This window comes from Delphinus delphis, chromosome 17 (genome assembly GCF_949987515.2).
Source record: "Delphinus delphis chromosome 17, mDelDel1.2, whole genome shotgun sequence".
NCBI classification, from domain to species: Eukaryota; Metazoa; Chordata; class Mammalia; order Artiodactyla; family Delphinidae; genus Delphinus; species Delphinus delphis.
In genome coordinates, this window is record NC_082699.1 from 30,004,142 (window position 1) to 30,027,180 (window position 23,039).

The 23,039-nt window shown below is 30.4% G+C and overlaps 1 protein-coding gene across 1 annotated transcript in view; it reads left to right on the forward strand.

Annotated features, from left to right (window-relative positions):
* The window catches only part of CNBD1 (cyclic nucleotide binding domain containing 1), a 368,568-nt gene extending 345,781 nt beyond the window's left edge, over positions 1-22,787 (forward strand). The window contains 3 exon segments of the mRNA XM_060035261.1: positions 20,729-20,835; positions 22,411-22,557; positions 22,759-22,787. Of these exon segments, the coding sequence (XP_059891244.1) occupies positions 20,729-20,835; positions 22,411-22,557; positions 22,759-22,787 (283 nt within the window).
* The last annotated feature ends 252 nt before the right edge of the window (positions 22,788-23,039 follow it).

The following is a 23,039-nucleotide window of genomic DNA, read 5'->3' on the forward strand; positions in this document are numbered from 1 at the left end:
TTTAAAATTTTACTACATAGTCCCTATTTCTCATGTTTTGATGGAGGGGGAAGGCCTCTTTGTATTACTATGGATCTACATTAGAGATGTGTATGTTTTTTGTACACCCATGAATTCTAGTATTAATTCATTTAAAGAGGAACAAGAAATAAAATCTTTTGTGAAGAGTAAATTTTGTTTTGCTTTACTCAGGCTCTTACCTATATCTACTTAGGATATTTTATTTTGCAACTCACAACTGTTAGTCTTTCTGATAGATTCATCTTTAGATAGATAGATTCATCTTTAGATTTCATACAAACATGAACTCTTTCACACATAGAATATTTATTGATTTAATATTTGATAAAATTTTAATTTCAATGAAAAATGCAAATAATATGAACAGCATTTGTTAACAAACACAATTGACTGTTGTCAAGAATACGACTCATTTGATGGTAATTGAAGCACATGAGGCTATTAAAGTGCCACTTACTAGCCACAGATATTCAATTAGACAAGGGCATGTGTCATGTTTACAGAGTCATTTAGCTTGGCACACATGTTAAATGGAGTCTGGTTAAGAGAACTTTGGTTAAAAATTTAAGTGATCAGAGCCTAGCAAGGAAGATCAGTGCCCAGGAAGACATTATGGATTCTAACTTTAATATATTTTATTAGGTATTTTTGCATTTTAATTACAGAAATCAAACTCAATGAATCGAGTAAAAATTAATAATAAACAAAAAATAATTTATTGATACTTATAACTGGGAAGTCAGGAATTTATCTTTCAGAAATACCTGGATCCAAGATCTGAACTAATTTCACTGTGATTATTTGTTCTAGTCCCTCATTCTGTTTTGCTTTCTGTTTGTTTTCTTCCCTAGCAAGTTTCTCATGTTATGGCAAAAATAGCTACAGGATACATTTTTGTTACAGCCAACAATCCCTGTGAAAAAGTCTCTTTTCCTGATTGTTCCAGGAAAAATCTGGTATGACTCACTGGCTGGGCTTGAGTTGCATGTACACACTGAACAAGTCACTCTGGATAGGGGATGGAATTTATTGTTCAGCTGGAGCTGGATCACAGCCCTGCCCCTGGAAAATGGTAAAATCTTCCTTGAACCACTTGGACTGTGAAAGAGGATAAGTGTGTTTCTACAGAGCTGCTGAGACAACAAAAGCACATGCTTCATCCAAGTGGGAGTGTGGTATTACATAACTTTCTTTAAAGTGTTTATGTAGCACTTAGGCAGAATTAGTGAGAACTGCCTCATTTTGGGCCCAGCTATGCTTTGTCTTCTTTGTGATTCTATTTCTTCATGATCCCAAATCATTTCTGCTTCTTCATCCCCCTGTAACCCCCATAAGACCTGTCATTTCCTGGTACCAAAAAAAGAGTTATCTTGCTATTAGGTTTGGTCTTTAAATTACAAACTTTCCTCCAAATTTCTCAGAGGCCATGTTTCTAGTGACATGCTTCATGTATTTATATTTGCAACTGCCTTCATATGACTTCACGAAATGTAATCCCCTGCATGAATTTTCTGGAATCTCTAGAATGACTCTTGCTCATGTTTATTATAAGAAGAGCTTTGTAAGCTTCCATGCTTTCAACAAGGGAAAAATCTACATCTATCATCTATATTATTTCTTGGAGTGAGTGATAACTGGAAGACTTTCCCCATTTTTTAAAAGCAATTACTCTCCTGTACATTCTATCTCCTCAAAGCGCCATATGAGGGCTTTGAGATAATAATCTATTTTTCACAAATTGATACCTTACTCCAAGGTTGCAGTCTTTTTGCTTTAACTATTTCTCATGCCTGTGTGTGAGTTACACATGCACAACCTTCTTTATTCTTTTAAGATAATAACCACATGATTAGCTTTACCTCTTTAAATATTGACACTACTGAATTTATATCTGTGGTATTGCTATATATTTTGGATCCCAAACAAACGTTTATTCAAGGTTTCCCTAACTACCATTTAATGACAAAATGATCAGATCTTCAGCTCCTATGAAATATAGTGGATATTTACATTGCTTGTAAAAAGAAAGAAAATTAAGACTGCTAGGGGCAATCTACCTGTGACTACAGCATTCTTATTTCCTATTTTAATTTTTTGGCATTTCTACAGCCAATGACAGCCACGTGGGCAATTAATTACTTTTTAAGTCCATATGTTGATTTACGAACTTTAATAAAAAGAGTGTTATTTGTATGTTTCTATTAAATCTAAAATTTTAGAACACTTAGAAGTTTCAAATAATACTCCATAAAAGTCCTTTTTTGAACCAAGACAAATCTTGGATCAGTAGAGGGCAGCCATGTCAAAGACCTGTATTTCTCATCTGATCTCTTTAGGTTCCCAAATTTTACAGGAGCTTTTAGGAGATAGCTACAGCTATGAGATCAATATTTGCTCTGAGAAAAATATAAATTTAGGCTTAAATGCTACAGCAGTTCTACTTACACTTCTCAAATGGCATACTTTTTTAAAAAAATTATTTTTATTATTTAAATTTGCACCATGTTTATGAGGAAAGTGCCATTTTCCAATGTTTATTTTAACATATAGTCAATTCTTCACTCAGAAAGTTTGGATAGGCTTTATATTAAAATACCATGTACCTAAATTCTATTTTAGACAGGACTAAGTGTTACTGAACTTGAGAGGCTTGCTTCTTTTTGGACATACTATATTAATATTAATCCGCTTATGTTTGCTTGACAAATATTATTTTAGAAAATATTGCTGAAACTTATCTGGAGATAATATTTGCCAGAGAATATAAAATATAAATCAAATTTGGGTTGCTATTCAAGAATGAATGATATATGTTTGAATAATATGACAATAATTATTCAGGCATTTTACACAGAACAATTTTATGTGCATAAGCAGTTATTCTCAAGAAGTACTTTGGCCCCTTATTTAATTCATGCATATTTAATTTAATTAATGTAAATATTTAATTGAATTTAATTCATGCAAATATTTAAGACAGTTTTTTTTTTTTTTTTTTTTTTTTTTTTGCGGTACGCGGGCCTCTGTCTCCCGTTGCGGAGCACAGGCTCCTGATGCGCAGGCTCAGCGGCCATGGCTGATGGGCGCAGCCACTTCGCGGCATGTGGGATCTTCCCGGACCGGGGTACGAACCCGTGTCCCTGGCATCGGCAGGCGGATTCTCAACCACTGCGCCACCAGGGAAGCCCTTAAGACAGTTTTAAAGGGTAGAAATATAATATACAATACTTGAACAAATCTTTCAATCATGAAGGTGCTATCAATAGTTTTTAATGTATGTGAACCACAAGAGTATCACTTTAAAAACTACCTAAACTACTCATTCAGTGTCATGTATAACCTGGGATATCTTTATGAAGAAAGTGATATTTTTGTTTATCACAGGGAGTTCTGATACCTTATATTTTGTTCTGATCTTTACCAGATTTAAAAAAGTTACATGCAGCTTTTAAAAATTATTTTTTTAAATGGAAAGAGATAGAAAAATAGATTAGTTATATAAATTTAACATTTTTAACAGTTTAGTCACTCTTCCCGTATAATGACATTAGAAAAGATATATCAGCAATAGAAATAATTTGAGTAATATACATCGACAAAAAAAGTCTTAACTTCCATTTTGTTTTTTGCATTGTCTAGTATAACCTCTTGGTTTTGCTTTGTCTTTTTTTAAAGAAGACTGATCATAGTAACCTCTTCTAGAATATTGGAGAGATCCTTGCTGAGTACCAGAAGCACACTGTAATAATATTATGAATATTTTAATATGCCTAAAGTTGGCTAATTTGATTAAATTTTCAAGGAGCAGATGATACCAATGCTCTCTTTCAAATTCAGTATAACATGGAAGATAAAACTGACAAAGATAATTTAAAAAAATGACTATGTAGGGATCTCAAATGTGAATATCAATATAAAAACCTTAAAAGTTAAATTGGAAAACATAATCTAGCAGTACTTTAAAGAATAATACATCAAAAAAAATTGGTTCATTCTAGGAATTCAGTGAGAACTAGCTCAATATTTTTTAAAATGATATTAGTGTATTTCACTAAAATATAGATCAAAGTAGAAAAACCATAATATCTTCATGGCAGTTAAAAAGCATTTGAGGAAATTCTGACACACATTCTTAACAAGATAAGAATATATGAATATTTCCATAACATGATAAAATTATCTGTCTCAAAAAAGAAGTTAGATATATTTTTAATAGTAAATACCAGAAACATTCTCATTAAATTGATGAGTTTACTAACATTTTTAAGTAAAATGAATAACAGCATGAACTTGAAAAAGAAGGTGAAATCACTATTACTTATTCATATTATTATATAGTTGAATATTTGTGGAGAGTCAATGAGAAAATCATTAGAAAACATGGAATTAAGTGAGGTAATTAGTTGCAAGGTTAATATTTAAAATTTATTTCATATTATTTATAAATTTTAAATGAAGAGGATACATATATAATAGCCAAAATATCAAATGTATAGAAATAGACAAGAAATATGAAGGTATTTTTTTAAAAAAATAAATCTCAACTGTGTTACATAAAATAAGTATAGTTGAATCATAACCTGTACTTGAATAGGAAAACACATCACTGCAAATCACAGTAAATTTATTAGCCCAATGTGAACTTAATAAAAAATAGCAGTAGGACTTTTTTGAAAGCTGATTATGTTGATACTAATGTCTACAAAATATTAAACGTGTAAAAACTTAGATACATTTAAAATACTGAATGTAATATAAATCAAATATTTTATTAGGTTAGCAGATTAATCAAAAGACTAAGGAAGTAGAAAAAATATGGCAATTTAGTATAATATAGAAGAGTTATTGCAAAAGAGTAGAGAAAAGATAGTTTATTAAATGCCTGATTGTTGGACAAGTAGTAAACAGAGGCAAATACATTCAGGTGGATTAAAAGCCTCTGTGTAATCTAGGATATCATAACACTGCTATAAGAAAACATTGGCAAATGTATTTCCTAATCTTTGGTGGGGGAAGCTCTTTTAAACATGACTAAAGAAAAAGGTAAAATACCTTTTAGAAACTGAAATTTCAAAATTTATACTGAAATATTAATTTCAGAGTAATAAAAATTCAGTATTCTGCATGAATATGATCCATAAAGTATTAATATACAGAGAGCTGATAAAGTTGTTGTACATCTTATACATAAGTTATTTTTAATATAAAATGACTCTTACCAATCAATTGTAAAATCTCAAGTGGTCAAAGGGAGAGAGAGAGAAAGAGAGGGAAAATGAAGAAAAGAGAATGAAAAGACAGTTCTCAATAAGGGAATGAAAAATCCTGCATAACTTACCTTTGCTAATCATTTCAAATATTCATTTTTATTTAATTAACATTTTCCACTTGTCACATTTGTAAACATTCAAAATTTCACTAATAGAGAAGATTTTCTAGCATTGGTAAGCTAGAATCTTATGCACCTTAGATAGGCATATCAGTTGGTACAACATGCTTCAAGACAAATATGGCAAAATCTATAAAAAATAACAATCTTTATGCAGCAAATTTTATTTCTAAAAATTTATACTACCAGTAAATGTGTTCTTGTCTATTCAAAGATATATGTGCAATAATTTTTATTGTACTTTTTTTGCTCTGGGAAGCAAATATCCATCAATAAGGGACTGATTAATAAATTATGGAACATTAATAAATTATGGTGGGAGTCTGTCACCAATATAAAGAATGAAGCATACCATATGTGCAAAGGCATAAAGATATCCAAGATATATTGAAAAGTGAAAAAGTGCCAGAAAGTGGAAAGAGATTTATTTTATTTGTATATAATTATTTACTATATCATATCCATATACAATATAGCTATACAAATATTAATTGATATAATTTGTAATTATATAAATATACATTATAAAATAAAATATATATTTAAAATCATGGCTGGAGGAGGGAGATAATTTGGGTCTGAATTCTGGCTGTACTACTTTCTAATTGTGAGGCATTGAGCAAATCATGTAACTTCTCTGTGTGTTATTTTTCTTGTTTGTAAAAAGGGGGTAATAATAGTACTTATCTGAGGGTTGTTATGATAATTCTTTTGTGCTCTGTCTGGCTAGACATATCTCAACGTTATTAATCTTCTCAAAGAACCAGCTTTGGTTTTCATTGATTTTCCCTATTGTTTTTCTGTTTTCTCTTTCATTGATTTCTACTCCTATATTTATTAGTTCCTTTGTTCTGTGTATTTTGTGGTTAATTCATTCTTTCAGTATCTTAAGCCAGAAGCTGAAGTTTATGTTTTGAGATCTTTCTTCTTTTTTAATATAGCCATTTAATACTATTCTCTCTAAGTACTGCTTTAGATGTATATGCAAATTTTCGAATGTTACTCTTTTTGTTTTCATCCTATTCAAAATTCTTTTTAACTTCCCTTTTTTATTTCTCCTTCACCCATTGTTTATTTGGAAATATGTTATTAAGTTTCAAAATATTGTAGATTTTGCCAGCTAATGATTTTAAATTTAATTCTGTTTTTGTCAAAGAACATATTTTGTATGATTTGAATCTCTAAGTTTATTGAGACTTTTTTTTTTATGGCCCAGAATATGGTCTATATAGTACATGTTCCATGTACACTTTAAATTTTTTTTAATTTTGCTATTATGAGGTGGAATATTAGTTTTAATAAAATGTGTAATATTTTAGACAAGTGCTCACTCATTCTTTTTTGGGTATGCAAATAACATGTATATTAGATGAATTAAACCTATCACATGTCTCAATATGCTCTGTTCTGTGTGTGTGTGTTTGTATGTGTATGTATGTGTGTGCTTGATTCTCTTTTTTTTCTTCTCTGCGCCATTTTGGATAATTTCTTTTGTCATGTCTTTAAGGTTACTAAACTTTTTGTCTGCAGTGTCTAACCTATAAATTATATCTATTATATTTTTCATATCAGACATTTTAGTTCTCATCTCTAGAAATTTGATTTGCATCATTTATATATTGTCCATGTTTCTACTTAAAATGCTCATTATTTCCACTAGTTTATGGGATGCATATATAATAAGGGTTTTAATGTCTTTGTCTTCTTATTCTATCACATATCACTTCTGATATGCTTTGAATTAATTTATTTTTCTCTTCATTATGAGTTATATACTCATTTTTTTTCTGCATGCATGTTTTGTAATTCTGCATTGAATTTCAAGTATTTTAAATTTTACTTTTTCAGTGATGAATATTTGTTTCTATTTCTCCAAATTTTCTTGAACTTTGCTCAGGGCCCAAGTTTAGTACTTGACAGCAGTTCAATATTTTTATATCTTGCTTTTAGTCTTTCTTAGATTTAGTTTGGGTCTAATTTTTCCCCACTACTGAGGCAAAACTTATGCATATTCTACCTGATGCAAAATAACATTGCTCTGTGAGAAAGAAATTAACAGTACAAATTGTAGAGTTTGAAAATAATAGAGACTGAATCAACCAATCATGAAAAACAGACTCTATGTAGCTTATAAATGTTTGTATTACACTGAAATAGGTAATAAGGGTAATGTGTATGAATCTGCATAATTTATTTTGATGTCCTTTCAGGTTTTTATGTCTTTTTTTCTTTTTGAGTGGTAGTTCCACTACTCAAAATGATCTGAATAAAATTAAAAATGATCTGAATAAAATTTAAAAAAATATGTCTACTAGCTTGAAAGTTTCTTAGAATAATGACACCTTCTAAATCAAGTTCAATTTCACATGAAGTGAACAAAAATTTTGATTGCTTTTTACATATGTGACACTGTGTAGATGTTCTTTTAACTCCTAAAGACATAAATGAAATATTTTGAATTAGAATCCAGTAACATTTAACTCTCTTATACTTGCTTTACTTTTCATTTTTTGCCTTGTCAAGTCAACTGTATTTCAGACTTTTTAAAAAACTTAAGTGTTTGTTTCAAGAAAAGAGGTCCAAGCTAATAATTTAATTAAATTAAATAATTTAACTGGTTAGTTTTGTTTCTACAGTTGCATTTTTAGATAGAAGGATGAGTCTTCAAACTCAGAAAAAAACATATTTTCAATAACTCTAGAAATTTGACTAAAATATTTCTGATACTATTTTCAGTTGTCTCTGTAAACACATCTTATGTAATCATAATTTTGGAGTTTCAACAGAGAAAAATATTTTGTCAAAAGTTAAAATTACATGCCCTCTACCTTAGGTCAATGATTGATTAACAAGATCTCAATTGAGACATTTTTGTTCATAGGAGATTGTGTGTGTGTGTGTGTGTGTGTGCATATTACTCAGGGTACATTTTGATGGAGAAGTAATAAAACTTTTAGTAACTCAGAGGCTACATCTTAACAACACTATATTTTTATTGTGTAAGAAACACAAACCATGAGACCTACACAACAATTTTTAAGTACTTTATTGTTAATTATAAGTATAATGTTGTACAACAGATCTCTAGAACTTCCTTGTATGTGATGAGTAGCTTTTTATTGCTGCTTTCAAAACTATCTCTTTGTCCATGACTTTTAACAGTTTTATTATAATGTGTCTTTGTGTAGGTCTTCTTAGATTTATCCTGGTTGGAGTGAATTGAGCTTCTTGAATTTGTCCACTTTTTCTCAAATTTGAAAAGTTTTTAGCCATCATTTCTTCAAATAGGTTCTCTGCCACTTTCTCTTCTCCTCTGGGATTCCTATAGTGTATATGTTATTCTATTTGATGATGTCCCACAAGTCCGTTAAGCTCTCTTCATTTTTTTTCTTCTTCTTCTTTTTATTCTTGCTCCTAAGCCTCAGTAATTTCAAAAGTCCTGTCTTCAAGTTTGTTGATTCTTTCTTTCTTCTGTCTAGTCAAGAGCTGTTAAGGCTCTGTAGTGAATTTTTCAATTCAGTTATTTTATTCTTCAATTCTAGAATTTCTATTTAGTTCTTCTTCATAGTTTCTATCTCTGTTGATATTCTCATTTTGTTCATACATCATTTTCCTGATTTCTGTTAGTTATTTGTCTGTGCTCTCTTTTAATTTATTAAAAAAAACCTTTATGATGGCTATTTTAAATTCTTTGTCTGCTAATTCATATTTCTCCATTTCTTTAGGGTCATTTTCTTGGGATTTAATTTGTTCCTTTGAATATCCCATATCTCCCTGCTTTTTGTATGTCTTATTATCTTCTGCTGGAACTTTGGAATTTGAAAAATCAACTATTTCTCCCAGTTTCTGTGGCATGGTTCTGCACAGGGAGGAACTTCTTCAGTCAGCCCAGCTGGATATTCTAGAGATTTTTCAAGCCTTTTCTGGGGATGTGTTCTGTCTAGGCTTGTGTGTATAATCTTGTTGAAGAGGTTTGCCAAGTTCTAATCAGGAGTGCCACATAGTGTCTATATATGGTACTGTAGATTCAGGTACACACTGAAAAATTTTTGTTCTCAGTGGACCTCAACCTGGCACCCTATTCCTGTTAGTGCTTAGATTCAGACAAGATATAAATCAGGCAACCCACTGAAAAGCCAGAACTTTGTGTGCATGCACCACTCTTCTCTTTCTCCTGAGGGAGAGGCCATCAAGCTGTTCTGAACTTTGTCTGCTGTACCATGTGTGTTCTGAAGAAGCAGCATGCTACCCAGCTCTTATTTGTTCTCAGAGGCCACCAGGCTTCTAGAGTATGCTGAGTTCTGTCAGTGATCTCAGAGAGACAAGGCAGAATCCAATCCCTCAGGCAGTTCCCCTGAAAGGTCAGAACTTTGTACATACAGTCCAGACTTCTCTTTACCTTCCTAGGGAAAAATCAGGAGCTGGGAGTTTTCTCCTGATTGTATGGAGCTGTACTGGTGGGAGAGACTATGGCTCGAGGGTGCCATGAAGCTTTTTACCAGCTTTGATGCGGCTGGTTTTGTGCTCACATGGAGTACAAGAGCCTCTTATTTAGTTTCTGGATTTCTCACAAGTGGAATTGGTCCATGGATTGCTGTAGAATCAGTGTCTCTGTGGGAGAAAGGGGGTCTCAGGCTTCCTATTATACCATATTGCTCAAAAGCAATTTATTTTTATTCTGTAATTATGGCATACCTCTACCAGAGACCACATTATGAATCAGTTGTTCTAAAATTATTTTAGAAAATGTTTTATTTAATGTAATTATGAAAATAATATATAAACAATGTGTACATTTATTGTATACAGAAGACTACAAAGCATAAGTTACTTATAATTATACTCTTAAAACATTGACTATTACAGACATCAACCTTTTCCTATATTTTTCCAAGTTTTTAATTCAGAAGCAAATGGCTTTTGTATATTTTTAACCAAAGTTGAATACTATAGAGTTAATGGAACTCATTTCCACTGGCCGTTATAAAATTACCATATTCAATGTAAGTAACAGTTTTTAAAAGTTATGAATTTTAGTGGAAGCATAATATATCCAATGGATTATCATACTTTATTTAAACATTTCCCTACTGATTGTCATTTAAGTTGCATAAAATATCTTACACACAGGGTTTTGAATACTTATATATTTAAATACCTGATTATTTCCTTAAGAAAAATTCTTAGAATTAGATACGTTTCATCAATGTGTCTAAAAAATTACATCATTTTTGACACATGCTGTAAATTTATTTCTTATAAAAGATCTAAAACTTTTTCATTTCATTCCATTTAGCCTGTTAGCTTATAAAAGAGCTCAGTGTGTAGGAGAATAGTGTATAGTATATAATGGAAGAAGTATCATACATCAGTGGGGAAAGGCTAGTAATTTTTTAAATAAAAAGTGTTATTAGAAAAACAGATTTGATAACGTATTATGTAGAATATATAAATCAGACCCTACCAATTCTAAAATTCAAATATGGCATAGGATAAAAGTTAGGTTTTGAGTATGTTGAATATATCTGACAAAATAAAAAAAGAAATTCTGAAAAAAAAAGTGTTAGAAAATAATCTGTACACATGGGAGAAAACTTTAGTCAGCTATTTAACCTGACATCATGTGACAAAAATTATCTAAGATGGATTAATTATTAAGTTAAAGATAGAGATAACAATAAGAAGAAACTATGGGTATGCAATTTATATTGAGTTGTCTAACATGTGAAAGTAATGAGATTAAGAGGAAAACAATAGTTTCAGAAAAATCAACAAATGATATTATAAAAGAGGATTAATATAAAGAGTTCACAAAATCTAATTATCAAACATTAATATTCCATTAAAAAATGAAAATAGGATTTATCACATCTTTTTAAAGTTGTTTTGAAAAATATTAAAAAATAACTTCACACATTTTTCTTGTCAGAATAGTGTGTACAAAAATGAAGCTGGATCATCAGTAGGTGTACTGAAATGTACTTTTGCATAAATATCTTATAGAGTGATTGAACTAATTTGAGCATAAATAACCAGTGTTCTGAATGTATGTAATAAAATAAATTTCTTTACTCAAACCATTTACCTACACTGTCCAAATTACATTAAGATATACCAAGTGGAATATTATCTTGAATCAAAATTAGTTATTGTGAAATTAATGAGGTAAATCAGTATTTCAAATAATGAATAAATTTAATTATAATCTGTACTATGTGCAAATGATAAATGCATCATACTATTCATGTACTTCATTGGCCAGTCCATTTAGTATGTGATTATTCATCTCTAAAATAATATTGCTTAAGTAATTGAACTGAAATCAATGTAAATGTTTAGGTGGTGTCAGAATGAAGTCATTAATCAGTGTAGCCTTGTTAAATGGAAAATTACCATGGTTAACTATAATTTATGGCTAAAATATATGATTGTCAGGTGAAAATGAAGAAGCTTTTTCTACACAAATATGAAAATAATTTTCTTCTATTAATTTATTGCTATTTATAAAGAGTATCTCTTTGGTCCTCTAAAGAACCCTGTGAGATAAAGTCAAGCTAAACACACACACACACACACACACACACATATATACGCATCTTTTTCTTAGCATCATGGTGCTAGGTAAGAGAAAGAATGATATCAGTGAATCAGAAATATTTTTGGAAGATTATAGTCTTACATTTCTTATGTTATTTGAAATGTTTTCTTTTAAATGTTTCTGTTTACTTAGCATATATATAGTCAATCATTAGTAATGCCATCTAAATTCTTCTTTGGTGATCAACCCCTACTGCATAGAAAGAAATCCTCTGTGGATCTGGCACCTGACCCAAATTTGTTCACTACTACTTTTGTGGAATAAAAATCTTAAGTATGGCAATTATGAAGCTTGATTTATTCTGACTCTGGCACCATAAATGTAATTGACTTTGGGTTAAATGTCAATCCTTTCTTCAAAACTTTCTCTTTTACTACACCAAGAAGAATCAATTTCCATTTCTTAAGTCAACAATTCATAATTTATATAAGAAACAAAAACTATGCAAAATAATGGGACACATCACTTAAAATATCAACAGAATTTTAAATGTCCAGAAATGAACTAAGAGAAAAATGCAAACCCTTTATGAGACAAACTATATAATTTGGGGGGATGGTATTAAAAAGACTGGGAAAATAGAAGCTAGACTGGTATATGATAAACATATATTTCTACCTAAATTAATATATGAATTGAATAGAATGGAAATGAAAATGTTGTCAGAATACTTTATGGAACTTGAGAAGAAAATTGTAGGTATCAGTTGGGCTTCTGGCAGTAAATAGACAGCATATTAGATGAGAATGATGAAAGAGAGTCTAAGGAATGCACTACTTACAAAAGTGAGGGTAAGATTTTGGGAAACTAACGAAAGATGGTGAAGCATCCAGGGACTTCCAATAGTAGGAAATCATTACAAAGTCTGTCTGAAGGGGAAAGGGGAGGGAGGAATTATCAGGATCTGACTACACATTGTATCTACAGGTTTTTCCTGTGGCAACTGGGGTCTTCGGTACAGGTATTCAGCCTCTGCTACACAGTAGTCCATCAAAATGGCAGATAGGGGAAATAACTACCTCAAATTCTCTCATTTATTATCTCCTTCCTTTGCCTCTCATTGACCAAATTTAACAAAAAACTAACAGAGTAGAGAAGGTTAGAAAGGGAATCTGAAGGGGACAAACATAAATATTCAGCAACATAATTTTGTCTGGAAGAGCAAACATTTAATATGTTCCAAGAAAATCTGGTAAAATTTCAGTTGGAAAATTTATCTCACAGTTATCAAAACATATTCTAATAGTAAAATAATTTAAAAAGTGGATTGCAATAAAGTTCAGAAAAACCTTCATAACTTTATATCAATTTATATATGAAATCAAGGACATTTCAAATCAATGAGGATAAGATAGAATTTTCAACAATTGTTTTTGGGACTTCTATCCATTTGAGATGAAAATTCTTAGCTCATACATTATTCAAATTGTAAATTATAGGAAATATTAAAATGCAAAATCCTATAAATCTTTTGAAACAATATATAATCATTTTATTAGTAATAATCTTCTCAATAATATATGGATATTATGAAGAAATTCTTAACAGATTTGACCACAAACAAAATCATAAAAATTATGTGGTAAATTGTAAACAAGTAAAATCATTCTTAGGAAACCAGAAGTAAATATTTGCAATGTATATAATGATGAAGATTAAAGAACCATAATATATAAAGAATTACTACAGATAAAAAAGACAAAAATTGAAAATGGGCAGTATGTATGAATGAAAATTCATAAAAGTATGCAAGTGGTAAATACATAAATAAATGAACTTTAATCCTCAGTAAATATCAAAGGCATGCCAATTAAAACAATATTTAGATTTCATTTTCTGATTTAGCAAAATTTATCAGAATTTATTATTACATGTTTTATAAGGAATTTAATTTATAGAAAACTGTGCACTTATCTGCAGATGTTCAGGAAGGAAATTTATTGTAGCATATTTTTACATAGCAAGACTTGGAACCGTTTAAAACCTCAACTTTAGAAAAATGATGACCTAAATTATGGTACCTCCATACTATGGAGTCTTTCAAAAATATTGACATTTATTTATACATACTAAAATGGAAAGCTGACTAGGAAATACTGACAAGTGTAAAAGAGGAAAAATTAAAATAGAAGATCTTGCCACAGAAAAATATTAATGGCATGATGCATTTATTTAAATTATGTGAGTTAAACTGATGAAAGAATCTTAATATAGAGCAGGTTAGAATGCAATGTAAAACTATTATGAGAAAAAAAAAGAGAAAGAATCATAATCATTGTAGTTTGGTTACACAACTTTCTCAGGAACTGAGAGACCAAATAGATTAACAACTGTAAACTGAACATTACAATTTTAAAAAGTCAAACTTTTATATATATGAAGAACTCCACATCAACAGAACTTTTTCCCCAGCATGTAAAAAATAAGGAATAATTACAAAAATATATTGTATATAATGGTCACACAGAGTCAAGTGTAAAACAAAACAAAACAAGAAAACTTAAAATTGATTTAAAAGAATAGAAAAAGTACAGTCCCAAATGTTGGAAATGAAATAAATACATGTTGCTGTACCCCACTGGTTACAAAAGGAAATTAAGAAATAACTCTCAACCAAATCATAGTAAAATCACTATATTTCAGAACATATGAGGTATAGTTAGGCCAGTAGAGAGAAGAAATGTGTAGTGTTAAATACATTTATTAGAAAACAAGAAAAAAGGATTTAAAAAAAAATAATGAAATAAAGACAGAGATCAATGAACTAAGAAGCAATATTTACACAGAAACAAGCTATTTGTGAAATAAAATGCTGTTTAGAAAAAATCATTTTGGAAAAAGCCTTATAAGCACATGAAATATAATAAAGACACAATAAAGATTTCAGAAGTATGTGTTGTAAACAAGTCTATTCTAACGTATTGAAAAACTAGATGGAAAGAATACATTTCTAGAAAATATAAAATGTCAAATGAAAGAGATGTATGAATTAGAAAACTAGAAAGTACCAAAAGGAATTGTTGTAATAATTATTAAAAAAAAAAACCCAAAACACACTCCGTCAGTTGATCTAATGAATTTTCCCAAACTTATAAGAAAAATTTCTATTTTACACAAGTCCTTCCAGAAATTACCTTTGTATTATTTAACATTTCATATATAAGCATTCTACATTCTGGTAATTCTAGTGTTTGAGGTATTTGGAGGTCTGTATTTATAGTTTTGAGTTTATGCTGACTCTTGCTCATGGTTCTTTCATTCCTTTAGTGATTTTTTATTATAAGCCCAGATATGGTTGGAATATCTGGAAAGCCTGAGGGTCAAAATTTAGTATGAAAGCAGCAAACTTGTATACAGAATTTACTTTATGGTAGACACAGTTAAATACATTTCTTATATTTACTAAAGTAATCATCAAGCATGATGGAAATTAAATTCAGTATTACAACTTAGTGCTCCAAATTCAAATAAAAAGAGAAAACTGAATGTGTGATTCTGAAAACAGCAGGCTCACTAAAGCCTATGTAACAAGAGTATTAATATTAACCTTAATCTGTATAGCAGATCTTTGAATATTGTGCAAAATACCATGAAAAGACAGAGTATATGTAAAGAAGAAATAGAGAAATATGGAATTCTATGAAATATTGTATATACACAACCCCTACACCTATATACCCATATCCATATATTCATACCTTTAGTTTTGAATATCTGTGTTCATAAATATGTCTATAGAAAATCTATCTATCATCTATCTACCTATCTATCTATCTATCTATCCATCTATCGGTATCATCTACTGAGAGAGAATGGAAAAGTAAAGAGAATTCAAAGTTGGACACTAACACCAGTTTAATTAAATAAGTCTAAGACTTAATCCAATTTTTTAACGGAGGAGAATTGATGTTTAATACTAGAAAAATACCAGTTTGTCCATTTTTTGGGAAAATGGAAGAGACATTTTTTAGGGAGGAAAAAAACTGACTCTTTCTGTACAGTACATAGAGGATAGTCTGAGGGTATCCTCAGAACTAAGAAAAGGAAGTTCTTATGAGAAGAGCAGAAAAGTGTGTCAAGAACATGAGAGATTAATTAAATCTGTTGACTACTGAAGATAAAGAGTAGTTAAGGACTATTGGTACATTGCCTGAAGAGGTGACTGTTTTAATTTTTAAATTTTGATTCAAATAAACTAATATTTAAATTCATGGCCGTTTGAAATGTGACCTTAATTATAATGCCAAAAAAAAAAACGATGTAATGCTAAATTTTAATAATAAAATTTTAGGATATAGCATTAGTTTTTTAGTTTAATATTTAATTAATTTAATATTTTTGTTTGGATTGATTATAGGTTTTTCTGTAAGCACTGGTTAATTTTGGTAATCAAATTGAATAATTCTGTCTCTTGCTTTTCTATAAATATAATTTTATTTTATATTTCCTAATTCTGATGTTGCTATAAATGTGTATATATCATGTGTACATAAATACATAAAAATATCTATAGTAGGACTTCCCTGGTGGCGCAGTGGTTGAGAGTCCACCTGCTGATGCAGGGGACACGGGTTCGTGCCCCGGTCCAGGAAGATCCCACATGCCGCGGAGCGGCTGGGCCCGTGAGCAATGGCCACTGAGCCTGCGCGTCCGGAGCCTGTGCTCCGCAATGTGAGAGGCCACAACAGTGAGAGGCCCGCATACCGCCAAAAAAAAGCAAAACTATAACAATGTGAGTATATGTATAGTTACGTTTATAACAGTATGGTGACTATAATTAATGGTGCTGGTTTGCTAATATATTTGATAATGCATATTTTATTAAGGGCTCATTTTCCCTAAAATAGTATCTTCATATCTGTTAGACTTCTTTGAAGCATGGATAAACATTAATATATCCAGAAAGAATTTTTTTCCAGGCATTTAGAGTTGCAAATCAACAAAATTAAAAAATAAATCTTTGATGCCTCGCACGTGATGTAGATTCTAGCCCCAATATCATGAGCTATGGTTAGGAATTTTCAGAGACACTTTCTCTTCTCTTTTTCCATTCCTTTTAGCACCACAAGTAAGAGAGGAAAATATCTTCAGGAACTCTCTTTGTAAGGTGGGCTTTTTCAAGTTCACCCCCCAAGAATATTGTTCTTGAAGGATTTATGAAGGAGGATGTTCACATCTGATCTCTCAGACAGACTTTGCCACTGTCTCTAGGGCTTTCTTACCTCTGTGACTGAACTTTCTTTTTATTTCTGGCTTTTGAGGGTTTTTTTTTTTTATTTTTCCTTTTACCACCTCATATATTTAAAACTATTTCATCCATAATTTTTAATTGTGCAACTTGGTTCCATAAAAACCTAAACTACCATATTCTGAGCTTCCTCTCATGCTCAGTTAACCTTTTGAGGAAGTTGCAATTTAATATTGAGACCTTGCATTTGTTCATCAAATATTTATTGAATGGCTACTTTGCAAATACATGAGTGAAAGAAAGATAAAAATAAAAATCCTTGTCTTGATGGAGCTTGCATCTTAGTGGCTAGAGGATGTAATATACAGTAAGCACAAGAAATAAATCAGTAAATTTGATAGTATGTTAGAAGATAAAACCATGAGGAAAAAAAGCAGAGTCGGGTAAGGGAGCTGGTAATAGCAGGTTAAACTGTAGGATAAACTAGCAGAGTCATGAGAGGGTGAGATTTGAATGAAAATTTGAATCTAGTGAAAGAGTTGAGGGTATGGCTTTCTTGGCTATCAGGCTGGGCATCAAATCTCCATAATCCCTTCTGCCCTGACTTGTAAAAGGCTCTAAGCCCCAGTATTTGTCCTATCTTGGAGTGTGGGATGGAGGAAAGGGGATAATGGGGGAAGAAGGGGAAGGAGAGAGGGGTGGAGGGAATTTAACACCAAGTCTGGACCTTCTTCATCTGCCCTAATTTTCAATAAGTAACAAGTCATACTCTGTTATTTTCTGTGAAATTCTATAAATGTATTATATTAGTAAATTCTTTTCTTGGAATAGTTTCTGAGGTGTGTTCAAAATTTAAATTTCTTTCACCCATATTTCTCTGGATTTCCTCTATAAATAATTAGTACAACTTTTTTCCAAATCTCATGTTTGTGTGATTAGAGAAATGCTCACTTATTTTTAATTTCTTATGCAAAGTGGCAGGTATTTAATATGCATGACAGTATTTTACATATAGTACTCATACTTTAGAAGAATGACCTATCTTAATGTGCCATGAATTCAGAAGGTGTAGTATAAATGGAAATTATATAATTAATCAGTGTTCAATTTTTCTGATATGCATTTCTAATCAGGATTTGCTTCCATTTATCCATAAATACTATTTATCTTCATATAAATATACATTTTAAAATAAGTAGTGTTTAATATTGGTTAAAGTTTCATTAGTATGGACCCTTATAGAAATACTCAGTAAATGCAAGGTCCTTTTTAACCAAGATCTTTCTTAACACTTTAGGAAAGCAAAAAATATATTCATAAGGAAAACATGTTCAAAAATGTTTCCCCAAATTGATATTAAAGTTCAAAAGTAGCATTCATTAGCACTATTTTTTTTATATTGTTCTTTTTCTAGTACTCTAGTTTTACAAGGAGAAATGGTATCCATTAAGCTAATGCATGTTCTGCTTGAAGCTGCATCAGTCTTGCTGATACTCAGACACACTTCTCCAAAACTGTGTTTTGGTCTGTTAGGCTAATGGACTTGAGTTTATCTTAATTAAGAAGATGTCCTTTAACAATCTTTCTAATCACTAGTTTCCATTTAAACTGAGACCTTAACTGTCCCAGTGTTGATGCTAATAGCCAGTTGGGAATTATCCTTCTTATCATGACTTCTTCTAACTGATCTGAAAATTGGAATAAAATAGTTTTATTAGACTTGTGACTATTTCCTGGCACATGAAAAACAACAGGAAGGAAAAGAACAATACATGGTATTCACTTTCTATGAATCCTTCTGGTTTTCTTCTCTTTCTAATTTACTTTTAAGATAAAGTCAAGTTTTTTCTTTTCATAAAGGTCTAATGCTTTCAGGTTTTAGAATATGAGTTTGAGTTTTGATGAGGCTCTTTAAGACCTTATTTAATTTTTTTTTTATTTTGGTAAAAGTCACATAATATAAAACATACCATTTTAACCATATTTAATTGTACAGTTCAGTGACACTAAGTACATTCACGTTGTTGTGCAACTCTCACCATCATCCATCTCCCAAATTTTTAACCTTCCTAAACTGAAACTCTGTTTTTAAATATAAATCAACTTTATTTCCTGAATATTACCTTTAAATAATAATGAATAAAATGTCATTTATATAGTCCATGACTAAATATTTTCATTTAAAATTGTGTTATAATCCTTTGGATCTTTCTATGTTGTTCGTAACTTTCTATGTAACCCAAGAGGAAAGGGTATGGAGATGACAACATTTATCTTGACATCACTGGCATAAGTTCTTTGTAATGGGAAACAGGTTTAGAGGTTAAATAAATAAAATTAAGAAACAAAAGAGAAAGGTGTTAAGTTTTTACAGGCATTGGTATGATTGTTTTTCTAGTCAAAAAGTAATATTTAAAATTTCTTAAGTGTGATGAGACACTTTTTTAATGTCATTAAATTCAGCCTGCTTACCTAGATGAAAATGGTTTTGCTGTGTTGTCTTCATTAAGATAAACATTTTCTATGATTAGTACAGAGACCATAGACAATTACTGAGGCAGTAAATGTCCCCTATAAGGAGTGAGACTGCCTCATACATTTTGCTGCAGTGATTCAGCTTTTCCATTGTTAACACGCCTTTAATACAAATTCCCATGATCTTTATTCACTTTGATATTATGTATGCTTCTCTATGATCTATGGAAGGCTTGACTTTCAAGAAAAGATTTACAGTAGTGCAGCTCTAACAGTTAAAAATAATGGGTTTCTGTACTAAGTGCATGCTTCTCTTACCTGTAACAATTGCCAGGAGACTCTATACCTTCCTTTATGTCCTGCTGATTGACTGAAAGAAGTAAAACAGTCTCTACAATCAGATAACATCTTGGCAAAACACTACTCTTTACTTTTAAGAGTAGGATCTATGAAAAAATTCCCATGTCTATACAATTTACACATAATTCTACAGCTATATTATACTTTGATATTTGAAGATAACTTTATAATTGTTTGGCTGTAAGAAACAAAATATAAGACAGTAGAAGAGTTACCATAAATTTTTATTTAAGCAAAATAAATGACTGGTGACAAATAACCTTTTATTTATTTATTTATTATACACTTTGAGCTCTGAAGATCCAAATGTTAAATATTCAGAGATTTTTTTGAGCCAGTTGTTAAACCATTGGCAGTTTCAAACTAGCCATGGTAAAAATATCTACACCATGAAAATCAGCAAATGTTACGGCTTGGGGCTTGCCCCACACTCATCTTCCTCTCCTCCACCATACAGTTTACTGCCAAATTCTTGTCAATATTTACTTCTGTATTAGTTGCTGATATAAATATCAGATGTAAATTTTTTTTTCAGATGTAAATTTTTATCATATACAGAGGACTGCCTATAAACTGTCATTCATTAAGAAATTTACTCAATAGTTGTTGAATTAAATGTCAACTTTTATTGTCAAAATATCTAAAATAATTTCTTATAAAAATGTGTGAAATAATGAATTGTCTCTTTTGTTTTCAGTGATAGTGGAAATATAATCTCTTTTGTGGCTTATATTAATTCTGGATATTGTAAGATTTTCAGAAGTATTGTAGGACTTTCAAAACCACAATCAAGAAAAGTGGTAAGTTTTAAACTTATGTATTCTTTTTAATCAATTAGCCTATCTTAATGAATAGGAGATATTGAACATGTTTTCTTGTGTTTATTGGTCATTTATTAATTGTCTTCTTTTGTGAAGTAGCTGTTCAATTTTTGACTAATTTTTGTTGCATTTATTTTCTTCTTTTTACTGAGTTGTAAGATGCAGGAATGTAAAATAAGTTGTAATATATATTGAATTGTAAGACTTAGGAACAACCTAGAAGCACATTAAAAGATGCTTGACATCATTATTTATCAGAGAAATGCAAATTAAAACTACAACAAAGTACTTCTATAAGTATATCAGATTGGTTAAAATGCACTTAATATATGACCCTGAAATTCCACTCTAGATATTTACTCAAGAGAAATAAAATATATGCTTACAAAAAGACTTACATGAATCTTCATAAGTCAGAAACTGTAGGTAATCCAAATATCCATTGACAGTTGAATGGATAGAAAAATTATGGTATATTCATTCATTGGAATGTCATGCCTCAATAAAAAGAATTTATGATACATACAAGAATACGGATGAATCTCAAAGCATTAGGTTGGGCAAAAAGGTCAAACTCAGAACAGTGCATTCTGTATTTTTCCAGTTTTATGAAGTTCTAGAATAGGCAAAACACTAATACATAGTGACAGAAAAGTTAGAACTAATCCATTTTGGCTGGTTAGGCAGTCTTCAACGTAATTCAATTTAATATGCAAACTTCATTGAATTTTGCTGTACTAGTCATATGCAGTGTGAAGATTTTCCATTTATATAAGTGGCATATCAACTAGTTAGTTATTGGCTTTTGACCCCAGGGTACTTAGTAAAGGCTTTTACCTCTTCTGAGTTCTGTCACTGTCCTACCCTGAGGGCTACATTCTATTTTTTTTTTTTTTTATCTTACTGCTCAGCAGCTCATCCTTGTTTTAATACTGTTGGGCTCTCCCTGAAAAGATAATTTGGAGTTTCAATTTTTTTCTCCAGAACTATGCATATTGAAACTACTGTCAGATCTTTTCCACAAAATTCCTTATTTGGACCTAAACTGCTAGTTACCTGAGTCAAACTCACTTTCCATTTTTCTTTTTTTTATTTATACGAAAAAGTTAGGGTAGAATATCATCTTTTGCAGTTAATCATCTCATCAGTTCCATTCCTGGCACTCTCTGCTTATTTTCATTATTCTCTGCTGGTTCAACAACTGTGCCTTGCAGCTGGAATTGAGGTAACAAATGGTTCACAAAGCATACTAAATTATGCTTACAAAACAGTATCCTAGGACCTTAAAAAATGGAATGAGTTCAAGATTTCATAAACATCTTGGTGTATTAACATATTTAATTTCTAGATCACTAAACTACAGTGTCTTCAACTGTCTTAGATATGCTGAAGTTCTCACCAATCTATTATTTTTCTAATATAATTTAAATACATATATAAATAAATGTTCTCTGATTTGCATGAAACTGCTAATTTATTTTAAATACCATATACCAAAATTATTTATCCATTATATAAAAGTGGTTTCATTAAACATCAGTTACTATATCTCTTACAGAAAAAAATACGAAACTTGTGTATATGGGTCAACTTAAGGAGAAGGAGTCTTTTGGTGAAATTAGTGTTCTTCAAGTTCCTTTCACATACACAATAGTTACTGGAATAGATGTTGAGATGGCAATTATTGAAGATAAGGACCTACTTGGTAAATACATAAATGTCTTTTATTTCAACTGTTATACCATTTTATTTGATGAGTTTTGGGCAAGAGTAGACATATTTTGCAGACAAATTGAGACACTCAAGTAAGTATGGGTGTATGTATGTTATTTACAGAGACAGCATATCTATATATAACCCCCTTTATAACTTCATAGTCTATCTGACTTAATTGTGCTACTTTTAGAATATATTAGCAATATTTTAAAAGACTGATTTTAAATTACTAAAATCTCTCTGCCAATTCCCAAGTTACCATTAATAGCAACATTTTCTCCTTTTCTGGAATATATATATGTATATATATATACATATGTATATATATATACATATGTATATATGTATATATATACATATATATATACACACATATGTATATACATATGTATATGTATGTATATGTATATACCTATCTATATACATATGTATATATATGTATATATATACATATATGTATATATTATATAT